Source organism: Trachypithecus francoisi, unplaced genomic scaffold (assembly GCF_009764315.1).
Source record: "Trachypithecus francoisi isolate TF-2019V2 unplaced genomic scaffold, Tfra_2.0 Lachesis_group19, whole genome shotgun sequence".
NCBI lineage: Eukaryota > Metazoa > Chordata > Mammalia > Primates > Cercopithecidae > Trachypithecus > Trachypithecus francoisi.
This window is the reverse complement of record NW_022681464.1, coordinates 49,075,811-49,100,512: the sequence shown is the minus strand read 5'-3', so window position 1 is coordinate 49,100,512 and position 24,702 is coordinate 49,075,811. Positions and strand designations below refer to the sequence as shown.

The 24,702-nt window shown below is 39.1% G+C and overlaps 1 protein-coding gene across 9 annotated transcripts in view; it reads left to right on the top strand.

Moving 5' to 3' along the window:
• The window catches only part of ATP9B (ATPase phospholipid transporting 9B (putative)), a 295,138-nt gene that overhangs the window by 21,701 nt on the left and 248,735 nt on the right, over positions 1 to 24,702 (top strand). For 7 of the 9 annotated variants that reach the window (XM_033178485.1, XM_033178489.1, XM_033178484.1 and 4 more), the window contains exons 2-4: positions 5,487 to 5,660; positions 17,906 to 18,056; positions 20,793 to 20,906. In XM_033178485.1, the coding sequence (XP_033034376.1) occupies positions 5,487 to 5,660; positions 17,906 to 18,056; positions 20,793 to 20,906 (439 nt within the window). Of the gene's footprint in view, positions 1 to 5,486; positions 5,661 to 17,905; positions 18,057 to 20,792; positions 20,907 to 24,702 lie in introns of those variants that run through there. The other 2 variants (XM_033178490.1, XM_033178491.1) reach the window with 2 other exon arrangements.

Below are 24,702 nucleotides of genomic sequence, written 5' to 3'. Positions count from 1 at the left end.
CTAGGTATTTAATTTTATGTGTGGCTATTGTAAATGGGATTACTTTGAAAATTTCTTTTTCACAGTGTTTACTGTTGGCATATAGAAATGCTACTGATTTTTGTATGATGATTTTGTATCCTGCAGCTACTGAATTGATCAGTTCTAATAGTATTCTTGTGGAGTCTTTAGGTTTTTGCAAATAGAAGTTCGTATCATCAGCAAAGATAATTTGATTATTTCCTTTCCAATTTGGATTCCCCCTGTATGTTTCTCTTGTCTGATAACTCTAGCTAGGACTTCCAGTACTATGTCAAGTAACAGTGGTGACAGTGGGCTGAGAGTTTTGAAGTCTTCAGTTACTATTGTGGATTTGTCTATTTTTCCTTTCACTTGTATCAGTTTTGCTTTATGTGTTTTGAAGCTCTGGTGGTAGGTGCATACGTATTTGGGACTTTTAGATCTTAGTGGTGATTTGATCCTTTTATTATTTCATTATGTTCCTCTTTATGCTAGGCAGTTCTTTTTTTGATGTGTTTGTCATATATTAATATAGCTACTTAGCTTTCTTTTGACTAGTGTTTCCATTATATGGAACAACACAGTCATGTGTTGCTGAAGGATGGGGATGTGATGTTCTGAGAAATGTTAAATACCATTAATACTTAAAATACTTCCCCTAGATACTGAGTTTTGTACTCCAGAAATATGTTTGGCAATTTCATTGTTGTGCAGCCATTCTAGAGTGTACTCACACAGACCAAGATGATAGAGCCTACTACGCATCTAGCCTGTAATGGTAGAGCCTGTTGCTCCTAGGCTACAAACCTGTGCAGCGTGTTACTCTCCTGAATATGGCAGGCAGATGTGACACAATCGTGTATCTGTGTATCTAAGCATACTGAACATAGTAAAATGCACTATAAAACATAAACAATCGTACACCTGTACAGGACACTTAGCATGTAAATTAATCTTTAGCTTACTTCAACTTTTTTACTTTATAATTTTTTTAATTTTTAAAAACTTACTGGCTTTTTTGTAGTAACACTTAGTTTAAAACATGAAGAGATTATATTGTTGCACAAAAATATTTTCTTTTTTAATATTCTTGTTCTATATGCTTTTTTCTTTTTTTTAAATTTATTTTTACTTAAACTTTTTTTTTTTTTAATGTTAAAAACTAAGACAAAAGCACACATATTAACCTAGGCCTACATAGGGTCAGGATCATCTAATCACTATCTTTCACCTCCGCATTTTGTCACACTGGAAGGCAATAACACACGGAGCTGTCATCTCCTGTAATAACAATGTCTTCTGCTGGAATACCTCCTGAAGGACCTGCCTGAGGCTGTTTTACAGTTAGCTTTAAAAAAAAAAAAAATAGAAAAGGTACGATCTAAAATAATAATAGTATAGTATAGTAAATACATAAACCAATAGCATAGTCATTAGTTATGATTGTCAGGTATTAGATACTGTACATAGGTGTATATGCTAGACTTTTATATGAATGACTGGTAGCCCAATAGATTTGGTTTACACCAGCATCACCACAAAGATGTGAGTAATGCATTGTACTATGAACGTTATTATGGCTGTGATGTCACTAGGTGTTAGGAATTTTTAGCTTCCTTAGTGAGACCACTGTTTTATATGCAATCCATTGTTGACTGGTATGTCATGCAGTGATTAACTGTTTATTTTTCCTTTTTTTTTTTTACTTTTAATCTTTTAATATTAAATACCATTATATTTAAAGTACTTCCTTTAGATAGTGATTTTTGTACTCCAGGGGATGTTTGGCAATGTCTGGAAACATCTTTGATTGCCACAACAAGGGGTGAGTGTGGGGCTGCTACTAGCATCTAGTGCATAGAGGCTGGGGATACTGTGGAATAAATATGTGCATAGGACAGCTTCACCCCAATAGAGTTCTGTGGCCCAAAATGTTAATGTGCCTCTGCTGGGAAATCCCACTCCAGGACTTATGATAATGTGGCTAACTTTTCGCTGTCTACTTAAGGTTAGTATTTTACCACCTCATATAAACTATAGAGTCACCTACTCTTCCGTGTTAGGCTTCTTATATGTATTCGCATCTGTTTATGTTAAAAACTTACCCTGACAATTTAATACGTTTTATTTTTAATAGTCATACATATTTTAAAGAACTTTCTGTTGCTCTTCCTTCATTCTAGAAGTTCCGTGTTTCCTTCTGGTATCATTTTCTCCATCGTGAGTCTTTCTTTAGCATTCTTTCAGGGCAGATCTGTTGACAGCAAATTCTCCTAGTTTTCTTTCATCTGAGAATATCTTTGTTTGTCCTTCATTCCTGAAGGACATTGTTGCTGGATGTAGATTTCCGGGTTCACAGTTCTTTTAGCAAAACTTCAAACATCAAGTTCCACTGTGCTTCGGCCTCCATTTTTCCCCGTGAGAAATTTACAGGCATTTGAATTGATGTTCCTCTATATGTAATGAGTTGTGTTTCTCTGGCTGCTTTCAAGATTTTTCCCTTCATCTTTGCTTCTAGTAGTTTGATTATGATGTATCTTTGACTGCATGCTGTTTTTAGATTGCTGTCTTTTTTAATTAGTAGATTTCTTTTAACAGATTTGGGAAGTGTTTATCCATTTTTTCTTCACATCTTTTTCTGCCTCAGTTTTTCTGGTATTCTAATGACATGCATGCATGTTAGACCTTTTCATATATAAAGAAATATAGATAAACAATGTGTAGACATGGGTGCATGTGCACACACCACCTCCCCCATCTGCTTAGAATTTCTGTCTTCTCTAGGATACTTGTAGAGTATTTAAAAAAAAAAAGAAAAAAAGAACTTCTGTTTTTCTGTTCACTTCAAGACTGTTCAGCTTTATCTCATGGAGCATGGATATAATGGCTGCTTTAAAACTCCAGTATGTTTTTCATACTGCAAGTAGCATTTGTTGGTTGTTCTTTCTCTTGACTATTGGCCATATTTCCCTATTACTTTGTATGTTGAGTAAGTTTGGCTTGTATCCTGGACATTCTGAATATTGTGTTGTGGGACTCTGAGTCTCATAATCCTTTGAAGAATGTTTTGTTTTAGCAGTGCATTGACCTTGGTAGGTTTCGACCCCCAGTTCTGTTTCACCACCAGTGGGTGGTGGTTGCCATGTCAGTTCAGTTGCAAAGCCTTGACCAGGCCATCAACTGCCCACTAGTGCTTGTCGGGCCTGTTGTATAGGACCTGAGTAGTTCCCAGAGCTTCTCCTGTGCTTATTTGGGTTTGGGCACATTTTTGCAGCTCGGGGGTGAGCCTGGGACTTCTGTTGATTCATATACAGAATTAGGGCATCCCTTGTCCAGCTTTCTCCACTCTGGTTTATCCTACGTCTCCAATTTCCAGGGTTGTTTTTTCTCAGCTTTATGCTTTCTGAAAGTCAGGGTTTTCTCTCAGAGTTTTAGCCCTTCGTGGTGTTGTGAAAGTCTACCTGACTGGGGCAGTTCTCAGGGAAAAGTTGTGTGAGAAAAGAGAGAATTACCAGGGACGTCCACATCCTGTTTGGACTCCAGGAGCCCGTCTTCCTGTTTCCCTTGCTCTCGTAGAGGGGACTACTGGGTAGCCCTGGGAGGGCTAGGAGAGACAAAACGGAAAACAGAAAAAACATTCTGCTTGCAAGAGCCCCTTTTGCTGGGGCTGTGGCTAGAAAGGATGGGCTTCTTCTGGAGTCTGCACTCTGCATATTACGTGCAGTGCAGTTAGAGTCTTCACTTTGGCAGGAACTGTGCACTGGACTTCAGAGCCTGTTTTAGACGCCTGGAGCTAAGCTGCCCTTGTCTGGAAACTGTGCACGTCAGGCCCATCAATTAGAGGTCTGAAAAGAGGAAGAATTACTAGGAAGGAAATACGCCAGGTCATGGTCAGAAATATGATTCCATCGTACATGACGTGTACACTCGGCCACTCATGCGCTTCCCTTCACATCATCGTGCCTTTTGGCCTCTGGGTACTTACAACGTGCTCTTTCTCTTTGAGTTTTCTAGGCAGTGAGGAGTGCATGACTGGGTTCCTGAGACTCACTGTATTCTCTTGAAAAAGGAAAAGTCTTCCACAATACTGACCTCTCTCTAAATTGCACTTTAGCAGAATGTACTAGAATTGCCTGCTTATGTGTTTGATTCCTATTTTTTGTTTCTGAAGAACTCTTAATTTCCACTTATTGCTCCTTTACTTCCCCTCACCAACAAGCCTTCCAAGAGGTACATCCTTCTTCCCATGTGGACTTCTGCCCCTGACATTGATGCCTTACTAACCAAGCTCTGTGCACCCTCCTGTAGGTCCCCCAGTAATCAGTGCTGTGATCGCAGACCTGTTGCTCTCAGGGTAGATTCTGTCTGGGTATAATTTTTATCCATGGTCTGCCATTGCTAGGGCCCTCAGCCCTGTTTTCCCCCTAAGCTGCCTGGCTGTGACCCAGACTGGACTCTGGACCTGGCTTTGTTGATTTGGAATACTTACTTTTTTCCTTATGTGTCAGTTAAGGATGGTACTATCTCTGTCCCTTATTTATGTTTTAGTAGTGGATTTTGGTTAGTTTTAGCTGTTTTCTATATGGAATTTAGAGACTGTGAAAAAAGATTTCAATATAAGTGACTGCATTTATCCCAGAGAGGAACCCACAAGTCTGCTTTCGTATTTTTCACATTGTGACAATGCCTCCACAAATACTTGATGCAGAATTCAGTAAGGTAGCACTTGTTGAATCACCATTATCGTTTCTGACAAATTGTTCTCAAAAAGGTAAGTTTTTATTTTTCAAAGATAGATTATGTTTGTGATTGAGGAAGGATAAAAGGAACAGTTTTGATGATAGGCTGCCTGTTTCTTGGAATCAAGAAGATTGTTGAGCTTTAAAAGATATGCTGGTTGTTGAGATTTTTTTCATTGAATAGCATGTTTTAGTGAAGAGAATAACAGAATAAATGGGACATAGCATCATTCCCCAAAGATTATCAAGACTGTCAGCAAACCAAAGGATGATGTTGATACTTTTCAGATACAGACAGCTACATATTGTTGAAAGTCACTTCTAGAATGTTGGCTGATGATGTAAAGTTGTGTAACATAGAGTGTTTAGATGTTGCTTGGAGTGAACATTCTTTGCTATAGTCATGTTTCAGAAGATTGGTGTTTTCTGACTGGATCAAATGCAGTGAGGAGCTGTTGAGCAGCATCGGTTGTGCTGTCAGGCTGGCCATCCGCACCACAGATGACTCCAGGATTACACTCACAGCACAGTTAACAGAGACTTCTTCAGCTAGCACAGGCCTCGTTGGGCAGCTTTTTTACCTTAGCTAACATTCCTTTGCAAAAGAAAGCAGCCTCTGCAGTCTTATTTATAATGCTTTACCTCAGCTGAAGACAGCCTAATTTGAGGAAATACTGTCCCTAAATGAAACACACTGTAAAGAAGCCTGCTTGGCCTGTCTCAGCACTCTGTTTTTACTCTAACTAGGTACCAGCTGGAGGATGAGTCTGCGCATTTGGATGAAATGCCACTCATGATGTCTGAAGAAGGCTTTGAGAATGAGGAAAGTGATTACCATACCTTACCACGGGCCAGGATAATGCAAAGGAAAAGAGGACTGGAGTGGTTTGTCTGTGATGGCTGGAAGTTCCTCTGTACCAGGTTTGTTATCTGTTGCTACCTAATTTCCTTGTACGCTAAGCTTACTTATAAGCTTAGCTTCTAATATACTTATTAGCTATATTAATATAAAAACTCAAGGAGATACTTCTTAAATGATATCATGCAGATTATTGGTACGTTAATCAAAGCCAAACAGTGCTAATATGAAAAGAAAGGAGAGCCAAATTAATTATCTTATGAGAAGTTTTAATGGTTAAAACCTGGAGGCCGGGTGTGGTGGCTCATGCCTGTAATCCCAGCACTTCGGGAGGCTAAGGCGGGCAGATCACTTTGAGCTCAGGAGTTCGAGACCAGCCTGGACAACATGACGAAACCCTATTTCTACTAAAAATACAAAAATTAGCTGGGCGAGATGGTGAGTGCCTGTAATCCCATCTACTAGACCTGGCTCGGTCTCCCTTAGTGTTGGGATTATAGGTGTGAGCCACCGTACCCGGGCCCAAATATTTTCTAATTTCCATTGTCATTTCTACTCTAAATCCATGTTTAATTTAGAACTATGTTGCTTAATTTCCAAAGTTAGAGATTTTTTTCTAGTTAACTTTTTATAATTATTATCATTTTAAATAGAGACCAGGTCTTGCTATGTTGCCCGGGCTGGTCTTGGACTCCTGAGCTCAAGTGGTCCACCTCAGCCCCCCAAAGTGCCAGGGTTACAGGCTTGAGTCACCATGCCTGATCTGTTTTTTGCAGTTATCTTTTTCTAATTGATTTGTATCTGAATATCATGAGGCCATTTACTTATAATTTAAAAAAACGGGCCAGATGCGGTGGCTTACGCCTACAATCCCAGCACTTTGGGAGGCTGAGGCAGGCGGATCATGAGGTCAAGAGATTGAGACCATCCTGACCAACATAGTGAAACCCTATCTCTACTAAAAGTACAAAACTTAGCTGGGCATGATGGCACGTGCCTGTAATCCCAGCTACTCGGGAGGCTGAGGCACAGGAGAATCGCTTGAACCCAGGAGGCGGAGGTTGCAGTGAGCCGAGATCATGCCGCTGCACTCCAGCCTGGCAACAGAGCGAGACTTTGTCTCAAAAAATAAAATAAAATAAAATAAAATAAAATAAAAATTACAGTCTTTGTAATGTGTTGAGACTTGCTTTATGGTTCATCATATAGACAACTTGTAGCAAATTTTCTTTGTGTATTTGAAAATAATTTGTACTTTTCAGTTGTTAAGTGCACTGCTCTGTATGTCAGTGAAGTCATAGTTGTTGGTTGTCTGGTTCAAATCTGTTGCTGTTCATGGTTTGCTTGTTTGTCAGTTACTGAGAGACTTCATGAGTTTCTAAACATCATTGTGGATGTGTCTATTGGTTAATTTTGGAGCGTGTTATTAGATGATGCACATTTAGGATTATTAACCTATTCAATTGACCTTTTATTGTCTTTAAATGCCCTCTTTTATCTTTAAAAATGCTTTGTGAAGACTTGTCTAATTTCAATAAAACTGTACCAGCTTTCTTTGATTAATGTTTGCATGGTATATATTGTCATTCTTTTACTTTAAAAAGTAATTTTTAAAAAAATTTTGAATTTGGAAATAATTAGAGAGTTACAGGAATTGCAAAAATAGTATAGACGGGTCCTGTATTAGTTCATTTTCACACTGCTAATAAAGACATACCTGAGACTGGGCAGTTTACAAAAGAAAGAGGTTCTGTTGGACTCACAGTTCCACGTGGCTGGGGAGGCCTCACAATCATGGCGGAAGACAAGGAGGAACAAGTCACATCTTATGTGGATGGCAGCAGGCAAAGAGAGCTTGTGTAGAAAAACCCATTTTTAAAATCATCAGATCTCGTGAGACTCATTCACTATTACGAGAACAGCCCAGGAAAGACCCTTCCCTATACCTCAATCAGCTCCCACCGGGTTCCTCCCACAACACATGGGAATTGTGGGAGTTAACTTCAAGATGAGATTTGGGTGGGGACACAGCCAAACCGTATCAGGTTTCTTGTATTTTTCACCCAGTTTATCCCAGTGGTTACATCTTATGTAACTATAATATGAAACCAGGACACTTACCTTGGCAGAGTGTGTGTGTGTGTGTGTGTGTGTGTGTGTGTGTGCGCGCGCGCGCGGTTCTCTGTGATTTCATCAGGTGTTGATCTGTGTAATCATCACTGCAGCCAAGATGCAGAACCATTCCAACCCCACAGGGAGCTTCCTGTGCCACAGCCACTCCCGTCCCTCTGACCCCTGACCTTGGAAACCTCTCATCGATTCTCCATCTCGTTTTAATATCAAGAATGTTATATAACTGAAATTACTCAATATGTGATACTTAACAATTTTTCTATTTTTTTCCGTATTATAGTGATATCTGTATCATGTGATTTGTTTTTTGAGGTTGGCCTATTTCATTCAACATAATGCTGTGAGAGCCATCCAAGCTGTTGTGTAGGTTGTTTCAAGTTTTTGGATATTAGAAATAAGGCTGCCATGAGCAATTGTGTATGTTTGTGTGTGTGTGGGCATAAGTTTTCATTTCTCTGGAATAAATGTCCAGAAACTTCACTGCTAGGTTGTATGGTAGGGGTAGGTGTATATTTAGCTTTTTTTTTTTTGAAACAGAGTCTTGCTCTGTCGCCCAGGCTGGAGTGCAGTGGCGCAATCTCGGCTCACTGCAAGCTCTGCCTCCTGGGTTCACGCCATTCTCCTGCCTCAGCCTCCCGAGTGCCTGAGACTACAGGCGCCCACCACCACACCCGGCTAATTTTTTGTATTTTTAGTAGAGACAGGGTTTCACCATGTTAACCAGGATGGTTTCGATCTCCTGACCTTGTGATCCGCCCGTCTTGGCCTCCCAAAGTGTTGCGAATGCAGGCGTGAGCTACTGGGCCCGGCTGTATATTTAGCTTTTTAAGAAACTGTCAAACTATTTCCCAGAGTGGCTATACCAGTTTACATTTGCGCTAGCAGTATTTGAGAGAGCCAGTTTATTTTCATCTGTGCCAACATTGGGTATTGTCACTGTTTTTGATTATAGCTGTTCTAGTAGATGTGGAGTGATGGTTGATTGTGTTTTTCATTTCCGTTTTCCTAATGCTAGTGAGGGTGGACATCTTTTTGCCATTTGTGTACTCTGTTAAGTAAATGTTTTTCCGTCTTTAATTTCTGGTTGTGTTGTTTGATTATTTTTTTTTTCTTGTTGAATTTGGAGAGTTCTTTACATGTTCTAACTATGGGTCCTCTGTCAGATATGTAGCTGGACATATTTTCTTTTTTTTTTAAGACGGAGTCTCTCTCTATTGCCCAGGCTGGAGTGAAGTGGCTGTATCTTGGCTCACTGCAACTTCCGCCTCTTGGGTCCATTCTCCTGCCTCAGCCTCTCGAGTAGCTGGGACTACAGGTGGCCATGACCATGCCTGGCTAAGTTTTTTTGTGTGTGTATTTTACTAGAGACAGAGTTTCACCATGTTGCCAGTCTGTATCTTGTCTTTCCATCCGTTGAGATTCAGAGAGACTTCAGTGGATCCAGTGTTTTTAATTTTGGTGAGGTCTGATTTATTGCTTTTGTTACTTTTGTGAGTTGTGCTTTTGGTATCACATCTAAGAATTTCACAAAAGTCTTTGTTGAAGATTTTCTTGTATGCGTATTATAGCCTTATGTTTGAATATTAAAAAAAATTTTTTTTGGTAAGGTGAGAGATTTAGGTTGAAGTTCATTTTTTAGCCAGTGTGTATCCAAATGTTCTAATACCACTTGATTGTACATGAGCGGGGCTCTCTGTAACCTTGGTTCTGTTCTCTTCTCCATCTCGTCAGTGTGTCAGTTCCTGCCAGTACCACACAGTGTGCTGTACTGTGGCCTTATGGAAAGTCTTAACGTGGGTAGGCTGATTCTTCTTCTTCTTTTTCAGAAATCTTTAAGTTATTCTAGTTCCTTTGCCTTCCCATATAAATTTTAGAATAATCTTGTTCATATCTACAAAATCCTTACTAGGATTTTGTTAGGACTTGTGTTGAACCTATATATTATATTAGTTTGGGGGGGAATTGACATGTTTCCTATGTCGAGTCTTCTAGATCATGAACATAGTACCTTTTGCTCCATTTTATTTGGAGATAATTTGATCTCTTTCACCAGTGTTTTGTAGTTTTCAGCATGCAAGATTTACTCCTAAGTATTTAATTTTTTGGTAGTGATTGTAAATGGTTTGGTATTTTAAATTTTTGATTCCACATTTTCATTGCTAGTGTATAGAAATACAATTGATTTTGTGTGTTTGATCCTTTATCCTATAACCTTGCTGAACTCACTGGTGGTAAGAGTGGTTTTGTAGATTCCTTGTAATCTATAAAGACAGTCATGCCATCTGCAAATAGCAGTGGTATTGCTTCTTCCTTTATGGTCTGTGTGCCTTGCCTTGTGGAGCTGGCTAGAACGTACAGCATTGTGCAGTGGCGGCGAGAAGGGGCACCGTCACCTTGTTCTTTCCCAGGCAGGAGCTGACAGTATTGCGGCATTAAACAGATATGGACTGTAGGTTTTTTAAAGGTACTACTTAACTAAACCAGATAACTATTTGTAGTTTTTTTTTTTTTTTTTTTTTTTTGAGACGGAGTCTCGCTCTGTCGCCCAGGCTGGAGTGCAGTGGCCGGATCTCAGCTCACTGCAAGCTCCGCCTCCCGGGTTTACACCATTCTCTCGCCTCAGCCTCCGAGTAGCTGGGACTACAGGCGCCCGCCATCTCGCCCGGCTAATTTTTTGTATTTTTTTAGTAGAGACGGGGTTTCACCGTGTTAGCCAGGATGGTATCGATCTCCTGACCTCGTGATCCGCCCGTCTCGGCCTCCCAAAGTGCTGGATTACAGGCTTGAGCCACCGCGCCCGGCCTTTTTTTTTTTTTTAAGAAATCTATCTTATATTAAGAAACAGAACAAAGCATTGGCAGGAGAAGTGGTCTAATACATATTTTGTCAGACCCAGAAGCAGGCTGTGGAGATGTAAGTTGCAGAGTCCTTATCATTGTGGTGATAGTGGAAGCCACATAGAAGGATGATGTTCTTGAAAAGGTTAGGAGACATGTGGTATAGCTCTGTGAAGAATAAGGAGGTGACACCTTTGGAAAGAGGATGTATTGGAAAGGAAGAATAATATCCATCCTTTTTGGCAGGAGGAAAACTAGGGGAGGAAGAATGAAATAGTGGTGGTGACTATGACTTTTATCCTCAATTGGTAACATCAGGTCAATTGAGTAAGGATATGATTAGGATTCAGACGAGGGCTAAAAAAAAAAAATGGGAAAATTTGGTCATGCTTTGGTAGAGAGCATCAGTAATCAGCAAAAGAAAATCAATAATAATTTGTCTTGAACTAGGCATAAATTTACGGTGACGTATCCATCAGGGAAGAGCCTGGGTGATGACAGAGCTGAGGAAGTGTGGTGTGGGGAGTTGTGGTGAGGTAAGCCACCATGACGATGGGAACTGATGAGTTTGTAGGGGCAGAGGGGTTGACTGCTACCAATTTACTGGCTGTGGGAGTGGCTCAGAAGCAAGTGTTCTGAATTTGTGTGGGGAAAGGCTAAGTGCTTTTCTTCTGTGGTCCATATGTTCCCTTCTTAAAGAAGGTGGGTGTTCTCGCCACTGTTTACAGCCAAGAACTGGAAGAGTCCCTTTTGTGACAGGTAAGGGCCAGCCCAGAAATTGAACCAGGTCCCAACCTGGTGACCTAAAGCCCTTCCTTTTTGCTTTCTGAACTGGAAAAATTGCTAGGACATGGAGTTGTGGCCCGAATAAGATCCTGATTTGCCGTCTTTGAAGTAGAATAGCTCTGTGGTAAATGCCTGGTCTCCCCATCCTAGAGGGACATCACCGTGGAGATCATTGGGTTGAGAAGGTTGAGAATCTGTGTCCAGGCTGTTAGGTGGTTTTTAGTGTGTGTGGAAAATCACTGGGTACTGGGGGAGACTGCAGGACGTTCATAGAGGAAGTGGGAACTGGGCACCGATGGGTGCAGTGCTGGGGACATGGGCAGTGCAGTGTTCATGGTGGGGACTCTTAACAGACCCTGTATGTTTTGGAAATGGTACTTATTTGGCCATATTAGTAACAGTACCATACCAGTACTGTACTAGTCAGGTAGTTAACAAGAATTGGGAACTTCAGAATGTTCTCAGTCTCATCATGGTGTTAAATGCATTATTGAGTTTTTCTGGTTTTTCACATGATTTTGTTTTTACCAAATGGAACATAACAGCCAAATTTTAGGTTTTACTTGTAATATACTCTTTTTCTTAAGGAAAATATTAAGAATATACTTGAAATGTAGATGGTAGCAGCAAAAACACCCGTGTTGGGGGAGTTAAAACAGCTTAGTAAAATATCTTAGATTTGTCTATAAAGTCTTTATCTTTTTTTTTTTTTTCTTTTTGAGACAGGATCTCGCTCTCTCGCCCGGGCTGGAGTGCAGTGGTGCCATTATGGCTTACAGCAGCCTTGACCTCCAGGGCTCAAGCGTTCTTTCAGCACAGCCTCCCGAGTAGCTGGGACTATAGTCATGTGCCACCACACCTGGATACTTTATTGTTATAGCGGCAGGGTCTTTCTGTGTTGCCCAGGCTGAAAGTCTTTGTCTTAATACATTGGGATCATGTGGAAAAGCTAGCTGAGCCATCTTGGCAACCTGTAGTTAGTCTGTGTGGCACTAAGGAACGTCCTGCTGCCATATGGGACGAGAAGCGTCCTGAGGTATTGCCATGCTCTTCTTGTTCCAAAGACATCTGCTACAGTGAGAAATTGTTACGGAAGTCAAGCCCTGCACCACAGAGAGCCAAATGATACATTCAGCAAGTAGATTCGTCTTGTTTATTTATTTATTTCTTATCAATTTTCAGTTGTGAATGTTTGCTACTTTTTAATTTCCCAAATAACCAGGCATTATGAAATTCACTGTTACTAACATTATTATTTGGTGGCTCAAAGAATAGAAGATTTATACAGTTAGTTTAACTGCAGGAGGAAAATGTTTGGAATATTGCAATACAGGTAGATTGTAACTCATATTAATGAGTTGTGAATATTTCAGTGTATTTCTGTTTGTAGATCCTGTAAGTAGTAAGGATCATTTAAAAATTATTATTAAAAGACTGAGCGAGTAGGCTTTAGTTTCTTCATGGCTTGAGACCTGCTTTCTCATTTTTATTTGACAAAAACCCCAACTTGGACACTTGGAAAAATTGTTCTGGTTTCTCTCTTTCACAACTTGGAATCTTTTTCCTGCGGGTGAATACACCTTTCTGTAAGCTGTTGTGAGGCACATTGATAGTTCTCTGGTCTGGGTTAATGTGTTTCTCACGAGATTTACATTTCACCTGTTATCAAAAATCACTTTGTCCTTAGGAAAGTGGAGCCAGTGAATGGCATTTCCATAAGAAGGGAGGGGAGGTGTCAAATGCTGGGATCATTCCTAGTTCTAACGTCCTCAACTAATTGGCAGATGTTGGGGGCACAGAAGCATGTCATCTTTTAAGAAGACATTAGCATTGTGTTACTTTTAAATTGGTGACCGTAGGTATCTGTTGGGTATAATAATTGTCTACTTTTTGGGGGGTGGAGAGAAAGGAGGCAAAAACTTTATGGGAATTATTTAATTATGACTAGTTAAAATTTTAGAAGATAGGCTCTTGATATGTTAAAATGCTTTGTTTAATGTTATGATTTGGTTATAGAGGCATTTTATGAAAAGCTACTAATCAAACATTTTAAGAGAAAGTATAACTTGTACACTACTGGATTTAGTTTCAGCTGGACTTGATGGTGTAAGGCAATTTAAGTATAAAGGGGAAAATGTTTCTGAATAATCAATAATTTAGAAACTATTTCGCATACATAGAAATGCTATTGAGGAAAGCTCCCAGTTACTGTCTCCCAAGGACTTCTGTTTGCTTCTCCCTCTTGTTTTGCAATATTTACCAGTATGCCTTCCTCACATTTTTGTCCTCAAAAAATTCCCCATATTTCATTTTCCCTTTTTAGCTCTACTACTCAGTAAGGCTTAAACTTACCGTTTTCGTTACAGTGTTTCTGTATCCTTGGGACTCACGCCCTTTACTCCTAGCGTGGAAGTCGCCTGACTCCCCCGCGTAGTGGTTTCTGGCTACATGATCCAGGGGCAGTTCTGGCACACCTGCAGGGCTTTCATACCTCACGCCTGTTGCGAGTGTATTCGTTCAGTTTTGTGTAGTAGCACATGGTTTGATAGTGGCGTCTTAACCACTACTTTATTCTGTCTGTATGCAATAAGATTATTAGCGAGTGTGAAAGAGAGAAACCAGAACAATTTTTCCAAGTGTCCAAGTTGGGGTTTTTGTCAAATAAAAATGAGAAAGCAGGTCTCAAGCCATGAAGAAACTAAAGCCTACTCGCTCAGTCTTTTAATAATAATTTTTAAATGATCCTTACTACTTAAAGGATCTACAAATAGAAATGTAAAAAATAACATTTTTACATGTTAACAGGTGTTAGTAGCACAGTGATATGAATAATGTAATTGTATCATCAAAGTCTAGGCATCTTAGATTTACTGGTACAGGGTTATAGAGGAAAAACCGAGTAAAATGTTGGAATATATATGTTTTTAGCAGCGGGCATTTAATTTAGAGTTTCTAAAGGAGAGTGATGTCAGTGAGGCGTTAGTTCATGTAGTTGCTGACAGTGATGTTGACGTTAAGGTTTCTGTTGCGGCTCTTGTTTACAGTGCTCATGTTTTGCAGACAGTGGTCTTGCATTTATAGTATCTTTTGTCTGGAAGAACATGTTAATATCAGATAATGCTATAAAGTTTATATTTTCTAAATTTTATATGTATCTTTTCAAATACTTAGATCTAAATATTTGATTTTTCATTTTGAATTTGTCTGACTTTTGTATACTAGAACATCAGAGTAGATAATTATGTGTCATAGAGCAAAAATTCATATCTGATTCCATTCTTGAAGAATTTTGCGCTATTTGAAATGCTGAAGAGAAATGCGTTCATTTGAAGCCTGCCTTGCACCTGTGACCCAGCTTGCAGTGTGCTCTGTTGATGCCAGTGCTGTCCAGTAGAACCCACTGCAGTAATGGAATATTCTCCATCTGTGATGTCCACTATGGTAGCCACTAGCCTGGGTGCCCACTGAGCTCTTGAGATGTGGCTAATGTGACTGAGGGAACTGGATTGTAAGTTTTATTTAATTCTAATTAATTGTAATGAAAGTTGCCACATGGGGCCAATGGATGCTCATTTGGACGGTCCAGGCCTGGCTACTCTCTGTGCCCAAGTTACTATTGTAAGGAGGGTGACCTTTTGAGTGGGATGTTGGGAAGCAGGAGAGTGAAGACTGAGGCCTCGGGGGGCTTCCTTCGTGGGCGGCATTGTGCTGCGCCTTCGTAATGTATTAAGTCCACTTTCGTCAGTGCTTTGCAGATGAGTGAACAAAGACTCAGACCAAGGAGCTTCTGTAGGGTCACTTGCTGGTGATTGTTTCCAAAAACATGACTTTAAAGTCCATGTTTTTCCATTGTGTTTTGTTGCCTGCTCACAAGTGATTCATTTTTTTTTTTTTTTTCATCATCTCTTGAATGGCTGTGGTGTCATGCCTGGGCTGAGAAAAGGTGGTGCATGAACTTGGGTAAGAGCTGGCCTCTGCCTGTTGTCAGCTCAGTGAATGGACATGATGCTGATGTGGTGGGGGTTTGAGATCTAGGCTCTCGTTTCAACTCTGCCATTAACTAGTGGTTTAGTCTTAGAGAAGTCACTTGCCTGTGGGACCTCCAGTTTTCTCAACTATGTAATGTGGGAGTCTAGCATCAGTATAGTGTAGTTGCAGGTGTCTGAGATGGTAATTCTCAGGTAACATAACTAGGATTTTCCTGGCGCTAGGAGTGTGTGCTGTCACCAGGTAAAAGAGTGATGATTTATAGCTGCTGGTGGTGGGAGGCGTTAGGGAAGGAGTGCCCATGAGCCCCTGCCACAGGGGAAGACGACTCAGAGTGTGGAGGAGAGCACAGAGCAGTCGCAGTCTGCGTGGCACCACAGTGGGGGTGCTGGAGGGAAGGAGGCATGTGAGAGCATTCGAACTGGACAGTACAAACAACAGGTACGGTGAGAGAAATAGTCATTGAAAGCTTGCTCTTTTTTATTTGAAGCCCTATTTAATTCTTCATTCAAGCATAAAGAGATCAAATATTATCATCATTTTACTGAAATCTACTTGACCATTTCCTTTCTTACCTTACCAAAAAATAGTAATGGTGAACATACTTGTTTTGACAATCTTAAATCACTTTAATGCCACCCTGATTTATAACTTTTGTGGACTTGAAAGTATGCTTTCAGTTTGGAGGTGTTTGGGTTTATTGTTTCAAAAGTGATGATGGCAGTGCTAAGATATTCCATTCTTGCAAAGCTCAGTCTTTGTGTGCTGCAGTGGAAGTTCTAGAATTAAAGGTGGGGGGAGCTGGCTTCCTTGGCTATCCCCATGGCAGAACATCAGCCCCGTGAGAGTGCTGCTTAAGGGAGCAGTGCTTGGCAGTCCTTCACATGCTAGAACAGTCCCTGTTAGGGATGGGCAGCGTCTGAAAAACCAACCTCTGACCTTTCAATGTGAAGATCTTCCCAGCACAGCTGAGAATTAGGTGAATATTCATAGGGATAGTACCAACTTCAGTTGAGACACACACACATGCGACCTCATAAGGAATGCTACTATAGGAGATTTATGAAGTTTACTTCATATATTCAAATTGATAAATTCAAATACTGAAACCTGCAAGTTTTCAGTGTTTGTAAAGTGATTTGTAAAGCATGAGAGCATTACGATTGTAGTAAGGATGTGGCACTCCAGCGTGGGAGACAGCAATTCTGAGATGGAGCTCTGATGTGGCAGCCTCATTTTATAATCAGCCGTATGCTGTCATTTTTATGCAAAATTTCTTGTTAACTTTTAAGCTTCCTTTGTCACAGAAATGAAGAATATTTGACTTATACAGCAGGCTTTCTATTCTAGCCTTGAATATAATTAGAAGGTGAGATTTAACAACTTCCTTTAATAAGCCATTCTGGGTCTTTCTTCACATTTCGAAAATTTGAATTAAACCAAAGTTTTAATACTGAAGTTTAAGTTCATGATTGTTTTGTGCTTAAAAGGGATGATTTTGATACCTTTTCATCATTTTCTGAGGTATTTTAAGAAAAGTTACTTTACTAGAAACTCTATACTCTCCACCCCCAAATAATGGTTTGGATGACCAAGAAGGGGAAGAGTGCTCCTGAAACCCAGACACTGTTGGAACAGGGTAAATTTAAAATTAAAATATTTACTGCATAGATGAAGAGAGCTATGTGGAAATACAGTCAAGCTTTTATCATTAGAATATCACAGGAAACATTTGTATTCTCTTTAAATATTGGATTGAGCTGTAAATCTTTTTTTTTTTTTTTTTTTTAAGATGGAGACTTGCCCAGGCTAAAGTGCAGTGGCGTTGTCTTGGCTCACTGCAACCTCTGCCTCCCAGATTCAAGCTATTCTCCTGTCTCAGCCTCCTGAGTAGCTGGGATTACAGGTGCCTGCCACCACAGCTAGCTAATTTTTGTATTTTTAGTAGAGACAGGGTTTTACCACGTTGGCCAGGCTGATCTTGAACTCCTGGCCTCAGGTGATCTGCCTGCCTTGGCCTCCCAAAGTGCTGGGATTACAGATGTGAGCTACCATGCCTGGCCTGAGCTGTAAGTCTTAATATTGCATTAGTTAATACTACTGGAAAAGTCATTTTTTAAGAGTGGAAAAAGTGATTATTGCTTCAGAGAATGAGCCACATCCTGGATTAATTGAAATCTAAGGACCTTTATCATGGAATGGTATATTGGGAATTACCAGTAGGTAACCTATAGCTATACCTTTTCTCAACATACAGAGCATTGACAGCTTCAGAATATTAATGGTTTTATTTTGCCAGTAAGAGTGTCTAAACAGAAAGATAATTCCCCTGGGGTTCTAGAAGCCATTGTATATTTATATAAGACTTTGTATTTTTATGTCAAATTTAAATTTGTGTTATCAACCTGTTATAAGAAAAACCCCACAGATTAGCATTAGGTGTGCTGTTAGTGTCTGATAAATACAGAAACAATCAATATTGGCTCTAAATATGTACAATTAGTTTGAACTTTTTTAAAAAGCAAAAAAAAAAGTACACAATATGTATCTTTTGTTTCATACAGTTGCTGTGATTGGCTGATAAATATTTGTCAAAGAAAGAAAGAACTGAAAGCTCGCACAGTATGGCTTGGATGTCCTGAAAAGTGTGAAGAAAAACATCCCAGGAATTCTATAAAAAATCAAAAATACAATGTGTTTACCTTTATACCTGGGGTAAGACTATTGCATTCTTGGAGATGGGTTGTGTGTCAGACATTGCTCGCTTCCTTTGCTGCAGGATGGAGCCTGTTGAGACTCTGACTTAGGTATTGAGTTGTGTCACATCCAAATCAGTGTCCTTCTGCTTTTGAACCATCTGTGTTCCCAATAATTGTTAAATAATTCATGTGTATTTTTAATGTCTACATCGTAGAGTTCAGCTCAGGAAAATGTACAATTTGATTATTGCCTTCAGTTCTTGATAAACATAATATTTATATTATTTTAGAAATATAGTGTAGACATAATGAAGTAAAGGTAAATAAAATGGTCAGAAAACAAGTTACACATTTTGTTTGGCTGGGAACTAGTTTGGAGAAAAGAGTAAATGTAATGTTTAAGCCCTGCCAAGAGATTTCACGAAGAAAATGAAATATTTTTTTATATTGAAATAATACAGTAACAAAGTATCTGTAATATGCATATTTATATATAGATGTCTTTGCTATTTCACATTATAAATCTCAGACCTTGTTATATTGTTATATCATTAGTTATGTTTAATTGGGTATTATGTTAATTTTAAATACTGTAGTTTAAATATTTTATTACTTTTTGTTGCTAGTGATGTTACTGGCTTAAATTATAAAACAGTTCACATACAATTGAAATAGTTGAATAATTTTTGTTTTTTGTATTTTGTTCCTTATTTTAATAGATTTATCTATCTTTCTAAAGGAAAAGGAAGCTGGTATTGATTATATTTCTATACCAAAGTTTTTGGCCTGTTTTAGGTCTTTTATTTGCAAGAAAAGCTCTTGATTACATGTAATGTGGGCGGCTTTATCTTGTATATTTAATTTAAATAATCATGCTGACATTGTATTGGGCATTGATTTTACCCCCACCCTCACCTCATCCCCATCCACCTAGTGACTGGCAAATACTTGGTATCTAATGTACTTCTTTATTAAAACCCACAAAACTAATGGCTTCATAATTAAAAGACTGATCTTTTGTCAGGATAATAAAATGTAAACTGTCTTATAGGCAGATAAATATTCACATCTTTATTGAATGAAGCCACTGTTTTCTGCTTAGGTTTAAATTATTAAATACTCACAGATCTCAGAGATTGGCTAAGCAGTGTACGTTTTCCTAAAGGTCAGCAGGTTCAATCAGCAGACAGTAGAGTATTGATTACAGTCGTTTAAAGCCAGCAGTGCAGCTTAACTTTGATCAGCGTAAGTCCACACAGCCTGCCCAGATTGGCTGCATGCTGCAAATACCTGTGGATGTGACTGTATGATGATTACCATGTATATGAGTTTTTTATCTTAGATTGTCTCTGAAATTAGTCTTTTCATCTAAAGTGTAGTATTTTAGAAACATTTGGTAATTACACAGTAGGAATTCTATGTCATTTTTACCACGAATGGCAGTTTCTAAATTGCTAATAGATATAATTTATGCTAACTGAAATTTTAAAGAAATCACTAAGGAAAAAGCACTTTATTTCCTGCTGAGATTAATTTATGAAATAATTCAAAACATTCTTAGACAGCGGGTTGAACTTGATTATGAACATAAATGCATTGTCAGTGTAACCGATTTTGAGTCCCACACATCACTGTATGATGATGCAGATAACCTCATTTTCTGAAAACGAGTTGCAGACTCTGTAGGTCAGCAATGAGCACTTAACCCATTGCTCTGCTTGGTGAAATTTTCATACCTTCCAAGCAGCATAGAAACGGCATGCAAAGAGATTGTGATTTGTAAGTTGTAGGTTTGTAAGTTTGATTTTAATTGTAGTGTGCTATTTGAATTATTCTCATCTGTAAACATAAGTTTTGTTCCATTTTGATTTTCAATGTAAATCTAATAATTAGAGGCATTTGTAAATTGAGATCTATTAATAGATTAGATCTTGGGTTTTCGTCCCTAAAGATAACTATTTGAAGTGAAAACCAAAACCAAAACCTTGCAGTATTGACATTTCTAATATTTTATTGAATGATGAAATTTCTTTTATATTTGAAAATATTAAGAATTAACAACCCAAAGACCATAAGAGTAGGTGGGTAGTTGTCTTCTTGAAAATTGGTCTGCAGTTACAACTTCTTATATTTTGTCTTTTTTAATGTTTTGAGGGAAGTAAATACCCACAGGAGATTAAGGCAGTCTATCTCGTGAAGTCAACCTGTTCACATTTGGCTTGCTCACTCAGTCTTTGTAAAGCTACCTGGATGTCTGTGTTAAAAAAAAGTGGCTATTTATTTGTTTTTTACCATTTCATAAATATAAGATTACTATGTCTTTTCCATTGTAAGATTTTCTGAGTCATTATCAAGATATACCTGTATATTTACTGGCTTGCTAACATTGGGAAGGTTTTGCTATCTTTTTTTGATGTTCATGTAAAGACTTACTAAATGAGTATGGAAAACTGGAAAATTTCATATGAGAAAGATAAAAAAACTTCTAGGTGACATTTTTTAACGTAATTGAATGTCCTAATTGTCTTATTTTCAGTTTATTTAAAATATATTTTGGGAGTAACCTTACCTTTCTTTGTGATATAGCTATTAGAAAGCCAATGTGAAAATTAATACATTTACTTTGAATCAGAACATATTCTCACTGTTTGATGGAAATGTGGTTATATGTTGTGCTGATTTTAACTGTTTAATTTAGGTATTAAATTTTTTCCTTGTAGGAATTTTGTTAATTTTCTCTTTTCCTTTTTAGGTTTTGTATGAACAATTCAAGTTTTTCTTGAATCTCTATTTTCTGGTAATATCCTGCTCACAGTTTGTGCCAGCATTGAAAATAGGCTATCTCTACACCTACTGGGCTCCTCTGGTAAAAGAAAAGACTTTAAAAATTAAGTTAAATTATGGAATATTTAGAATATAGTTTTTAGAGTTGAGATGGTTAAAAGTTAAATTGACCAGATTTTACAAACATGGTGTTGTTGCAGTGCATCACTGAACTTCTTTTAAAAGATTTTGCTGAGTGACTTCAGTCCCTCTGAGAACAATGGGAAGCGTGGTGGTAGCATGCTGCCTGTAGAGCGGTGGCAGAGGGGTTTTCCTTGGTCATTCTGCACCTGTGTTAAGGGTGCAGGTCATCAGCAGCTCCCTCCTGTGTGATGCAGCTGTTGGGAATGGGGGCTGGGGCTGTGGGTCTGTTGTGTTACTCTCTTCACACCCTGACCATGGTGAGCATTCTGAAATATCCAAGTGCAGTACATACGACGTCTGGTTGACATCTCAGTGCATAAAGTTTTTCAAAAGGCCAATGATACAATGATGCTTGTCAGTGAATGTTTCCATTTCAAACGTATGCTGTCTTGATAGTCTTAAGCTATTGGCTGATAGTTTTCGTTGACTTTTAGCTTGTACAGGCAAGATGTACATCATCTTTCCTCCTTTCATGGAAAAATGTACTACTTCCTTTATTTTTATTTTTTTGGAGCTAGAGTCTCACCCTGTTGCCCAGGCTGGAGTGTAGTGGCACAATCTCGGCTCACTGCAACCTCTGCCTCCTGGACTCACACAGTTCTCCTACCTCAGCCTCCTGAGTAGCTAGGATTACAGGCGTGTACCACTACACCTGCCTATCACCATGTTGGCTAGGCTGGTCTCGAACTCTTCACCTCAAATGATCCACCTGCCTCAGCCTCCCAAAGTGCTGGGATTACAGGCATGAGCCACCGCGCCTGGCCACTACTTCCTTTTTTGGATTTGCTCCCTTTTGGGCAGATGACCCGAGGGATCTAGGTAGGAAACACAGAGAGTGAAAGGGTTCCTTCAGTGAAAGAAGAGTGCAGTCCTTGGGGGTCCACATGAGTTGTGGCCTTCCACATGGAGAGCCGAGCTGTCTGCTCCCGAGGGATCTGTCCTGGCCTGGCTAGGCTCCATCTCCCTCCAGATGAAGCAGGAGAACTGGAAGACAGATTAAATTCTTGTTTCCTGGACAGGCACAGTCAGGCTTTCCTGTTTGCCTGTAGTAAAACCATGCTGAGGGACATTTTTTGATTTCTCTTTCACATAGACTTCATAGTAGGGTGGATTTGAGGAATGAGTAACTTTATATGTAACATAAACACAAAATTACTAGATAAATGAATACATTTTTAGCTTATTAAATTAGTAAGATTGAAAGAGACTTTGGAGCTGAGCATGGGTAAAACTGTAACACTGTGGTGCTCATCCCATTAGTATAGATGCGGTGAGCTCCCCCGTTGGTGTGCATAATGTGCATGCACACCTGTGTTGCCTTTATGGAGGGTCATTGATCATATATATTAAAGACCTCTTACTTGAGGAATTTATCCTAAAGAAATAATGATTGATCACAAAGTCTAAAGAATGTCCATTATAAATATTTTAAAAAATCAAATGTCTAACAATAGATTATTTAAACTCTGCTATATCCTGTGTACTTGTTGGAAGACTGTGTAGCTTTAAAAATGGTGATTAGGAAGTGTTTAGTTACATATGTATTAGAATAAGTTTTAAAAGGTGACTCAAAATATGTATAGAATGAAATCCACAGTTCTTTTGATCAGTCAGTATTGAGCTCCTTCATGTCCAGCCCTAGTCTAGGAAATGTTGATACAACAGTGAACAAGACAAACCAGAGCCTGCTCTAATAGAATTAAAATTCTGAGCGAGAAGGCAGTATATAAACTCCTAATGCCAACGTAGCCAACTATCAGGCTATGAAGAAGAAAATGTAAAGCAGGAAAAACGAGTAGAGGACGAAGGGGGTGTTCTATATGGGATGGTCAAGGAAGGCCTCTCTTGTGAGGTGACATTGGAATGACATCTTACTGGTAAAACAGTCAGACGGATATGAAACAGGGAAGAGGGTTGCAGGCAGAGGAGCAGCTGCAGAGGTCTTGGACTGTTTTAGCGTGCTCCAGGGTGTGAGGAGATCATCCAGAGAAGGGTGTGGGTGGGAAGAAGCAGCTGGAAAGGAGGTCAGAGGGCCTGGCGTAGCCTCTCAGATTTCGTCCTGAGTGGAAAAGGAAGCCATGTGTTTGTGTATGTATTGCATGTATTCACACACAGAAGAAACACTGAAGTGTATACAACAGAATTTTGAAAGTTATTGTTGAAGCTACGTAACCGTGGAAGGGGGTATAGATAACTATTTTTCCTTTCTTTTCTTCACCTTCCACCACATTAGCAGTAACCAATTCTGAATGTGAGATTATAATTCCTGTGTATCTGTTAATAGTTTTACTATGTTTATATTTATCATTAAAATAATACGCAATATTATTTTGTATGCTTTAAAAATTTTTGTAAAGGTTATCTTAATCTGTGTGGCGTATTGCAACGTACTCTTTTTTTTTTTTATTTTGAGACGGAGTTTCGCTCTGTTGCCCAGGCTGGAGTGCGCTGGTGCAGTCTCTGCCCACTGCAAGCTCCGCCTCCCGGGTTCATGCCATTCTCCTGCCTCAGTCTCCTGAGTAGCTGGGACTACAGGCGCCCGCCACCACGCCTGGCTAATTTTTTGTATTTTTAGTAGAGATGGTGTTTCACCGTGTTAGCCAGGATGGTCTCGATCTCCTGACCTCGTGATCCACCCGTCTCGGCCTCCCAAAGTGCTGGGATTACAGGCGTGAGCGACCACGCCCGGCCAATTATATTTATAATTTTAATATATTTATTTCTAGCCCCTTTTTTTCTGTTCATTGCTTTCACAGTTGTATTTACTGCTTAAATATTGTTTCCCAGCTGGGTGCTCATGCCTGTAATCCCAGCACTGTGGGAGGCCAAGGCGGGAGGATATCTTGAGCTCAGGAGTTCAAGACTAACCTGGGTAAGATGGTAAAATTCCATCTCTACCAAAAAATAGAAAAATTAGTTGTGTGTGGTGGTGCATATCTTTAGTCCCACCTACTCAGGAGGCTGAGGTTGGAGAATTGCTTGAGCCTGGGAGGCAGAGGTTGTAGTGAGCCAAAATTGCGCCACTGCATGGTGGCCTGGGTGACAGAGTGAGACCCTGTCTTAAAAAAACAAAAAATTGCCTCGTGGGTTAAAATTGTTTTAGCTTAAACAATGATGGTCTGAGAACACAAATTCTTCTTAAAAAAGTAAAGGAAAATGTATTTATGTATATTTTGCTTTGGCCTTTTGTACTTACTGTGATTTAACTAGCTTTCAACCAAAGAAAATGTCCTTTAGATGGTTCTTTATGAAGAACTTTATTTGATTTGTTCACAAAATTGATGATCTTGGCCATACTTGAGTGAAGTGTGCATGCAAGCGCACACACGTCTGTTTATCAAGACAAGAAAACATTTCTTTGTTTTTTCTTTTCACATGCTCGTTCATTTCCAGTTCTAGCTGCAATTTTTAGTCCTTTAACTTGAATTTTCATCCTGTTATTTTGAAGTACTTTATCATTTTTTGACATATATTAGCTTTAATTATTTTTGGATAAGTACCTCAATAAGCAACTACTTCAATATTCATGTAAAAGATGTTGTTATTCCACTACATTTGCGTTTTAAGATTTTAGAGAAGTGAAAAGCCACTTTTACCATTTGAATGATGCTTGACGTTGCCTTCTGATACACCTAGATGATTTCTCTCGTGTCCTGAATATCATATTGTTAGATCTGAGAATTGATCTACTTTTT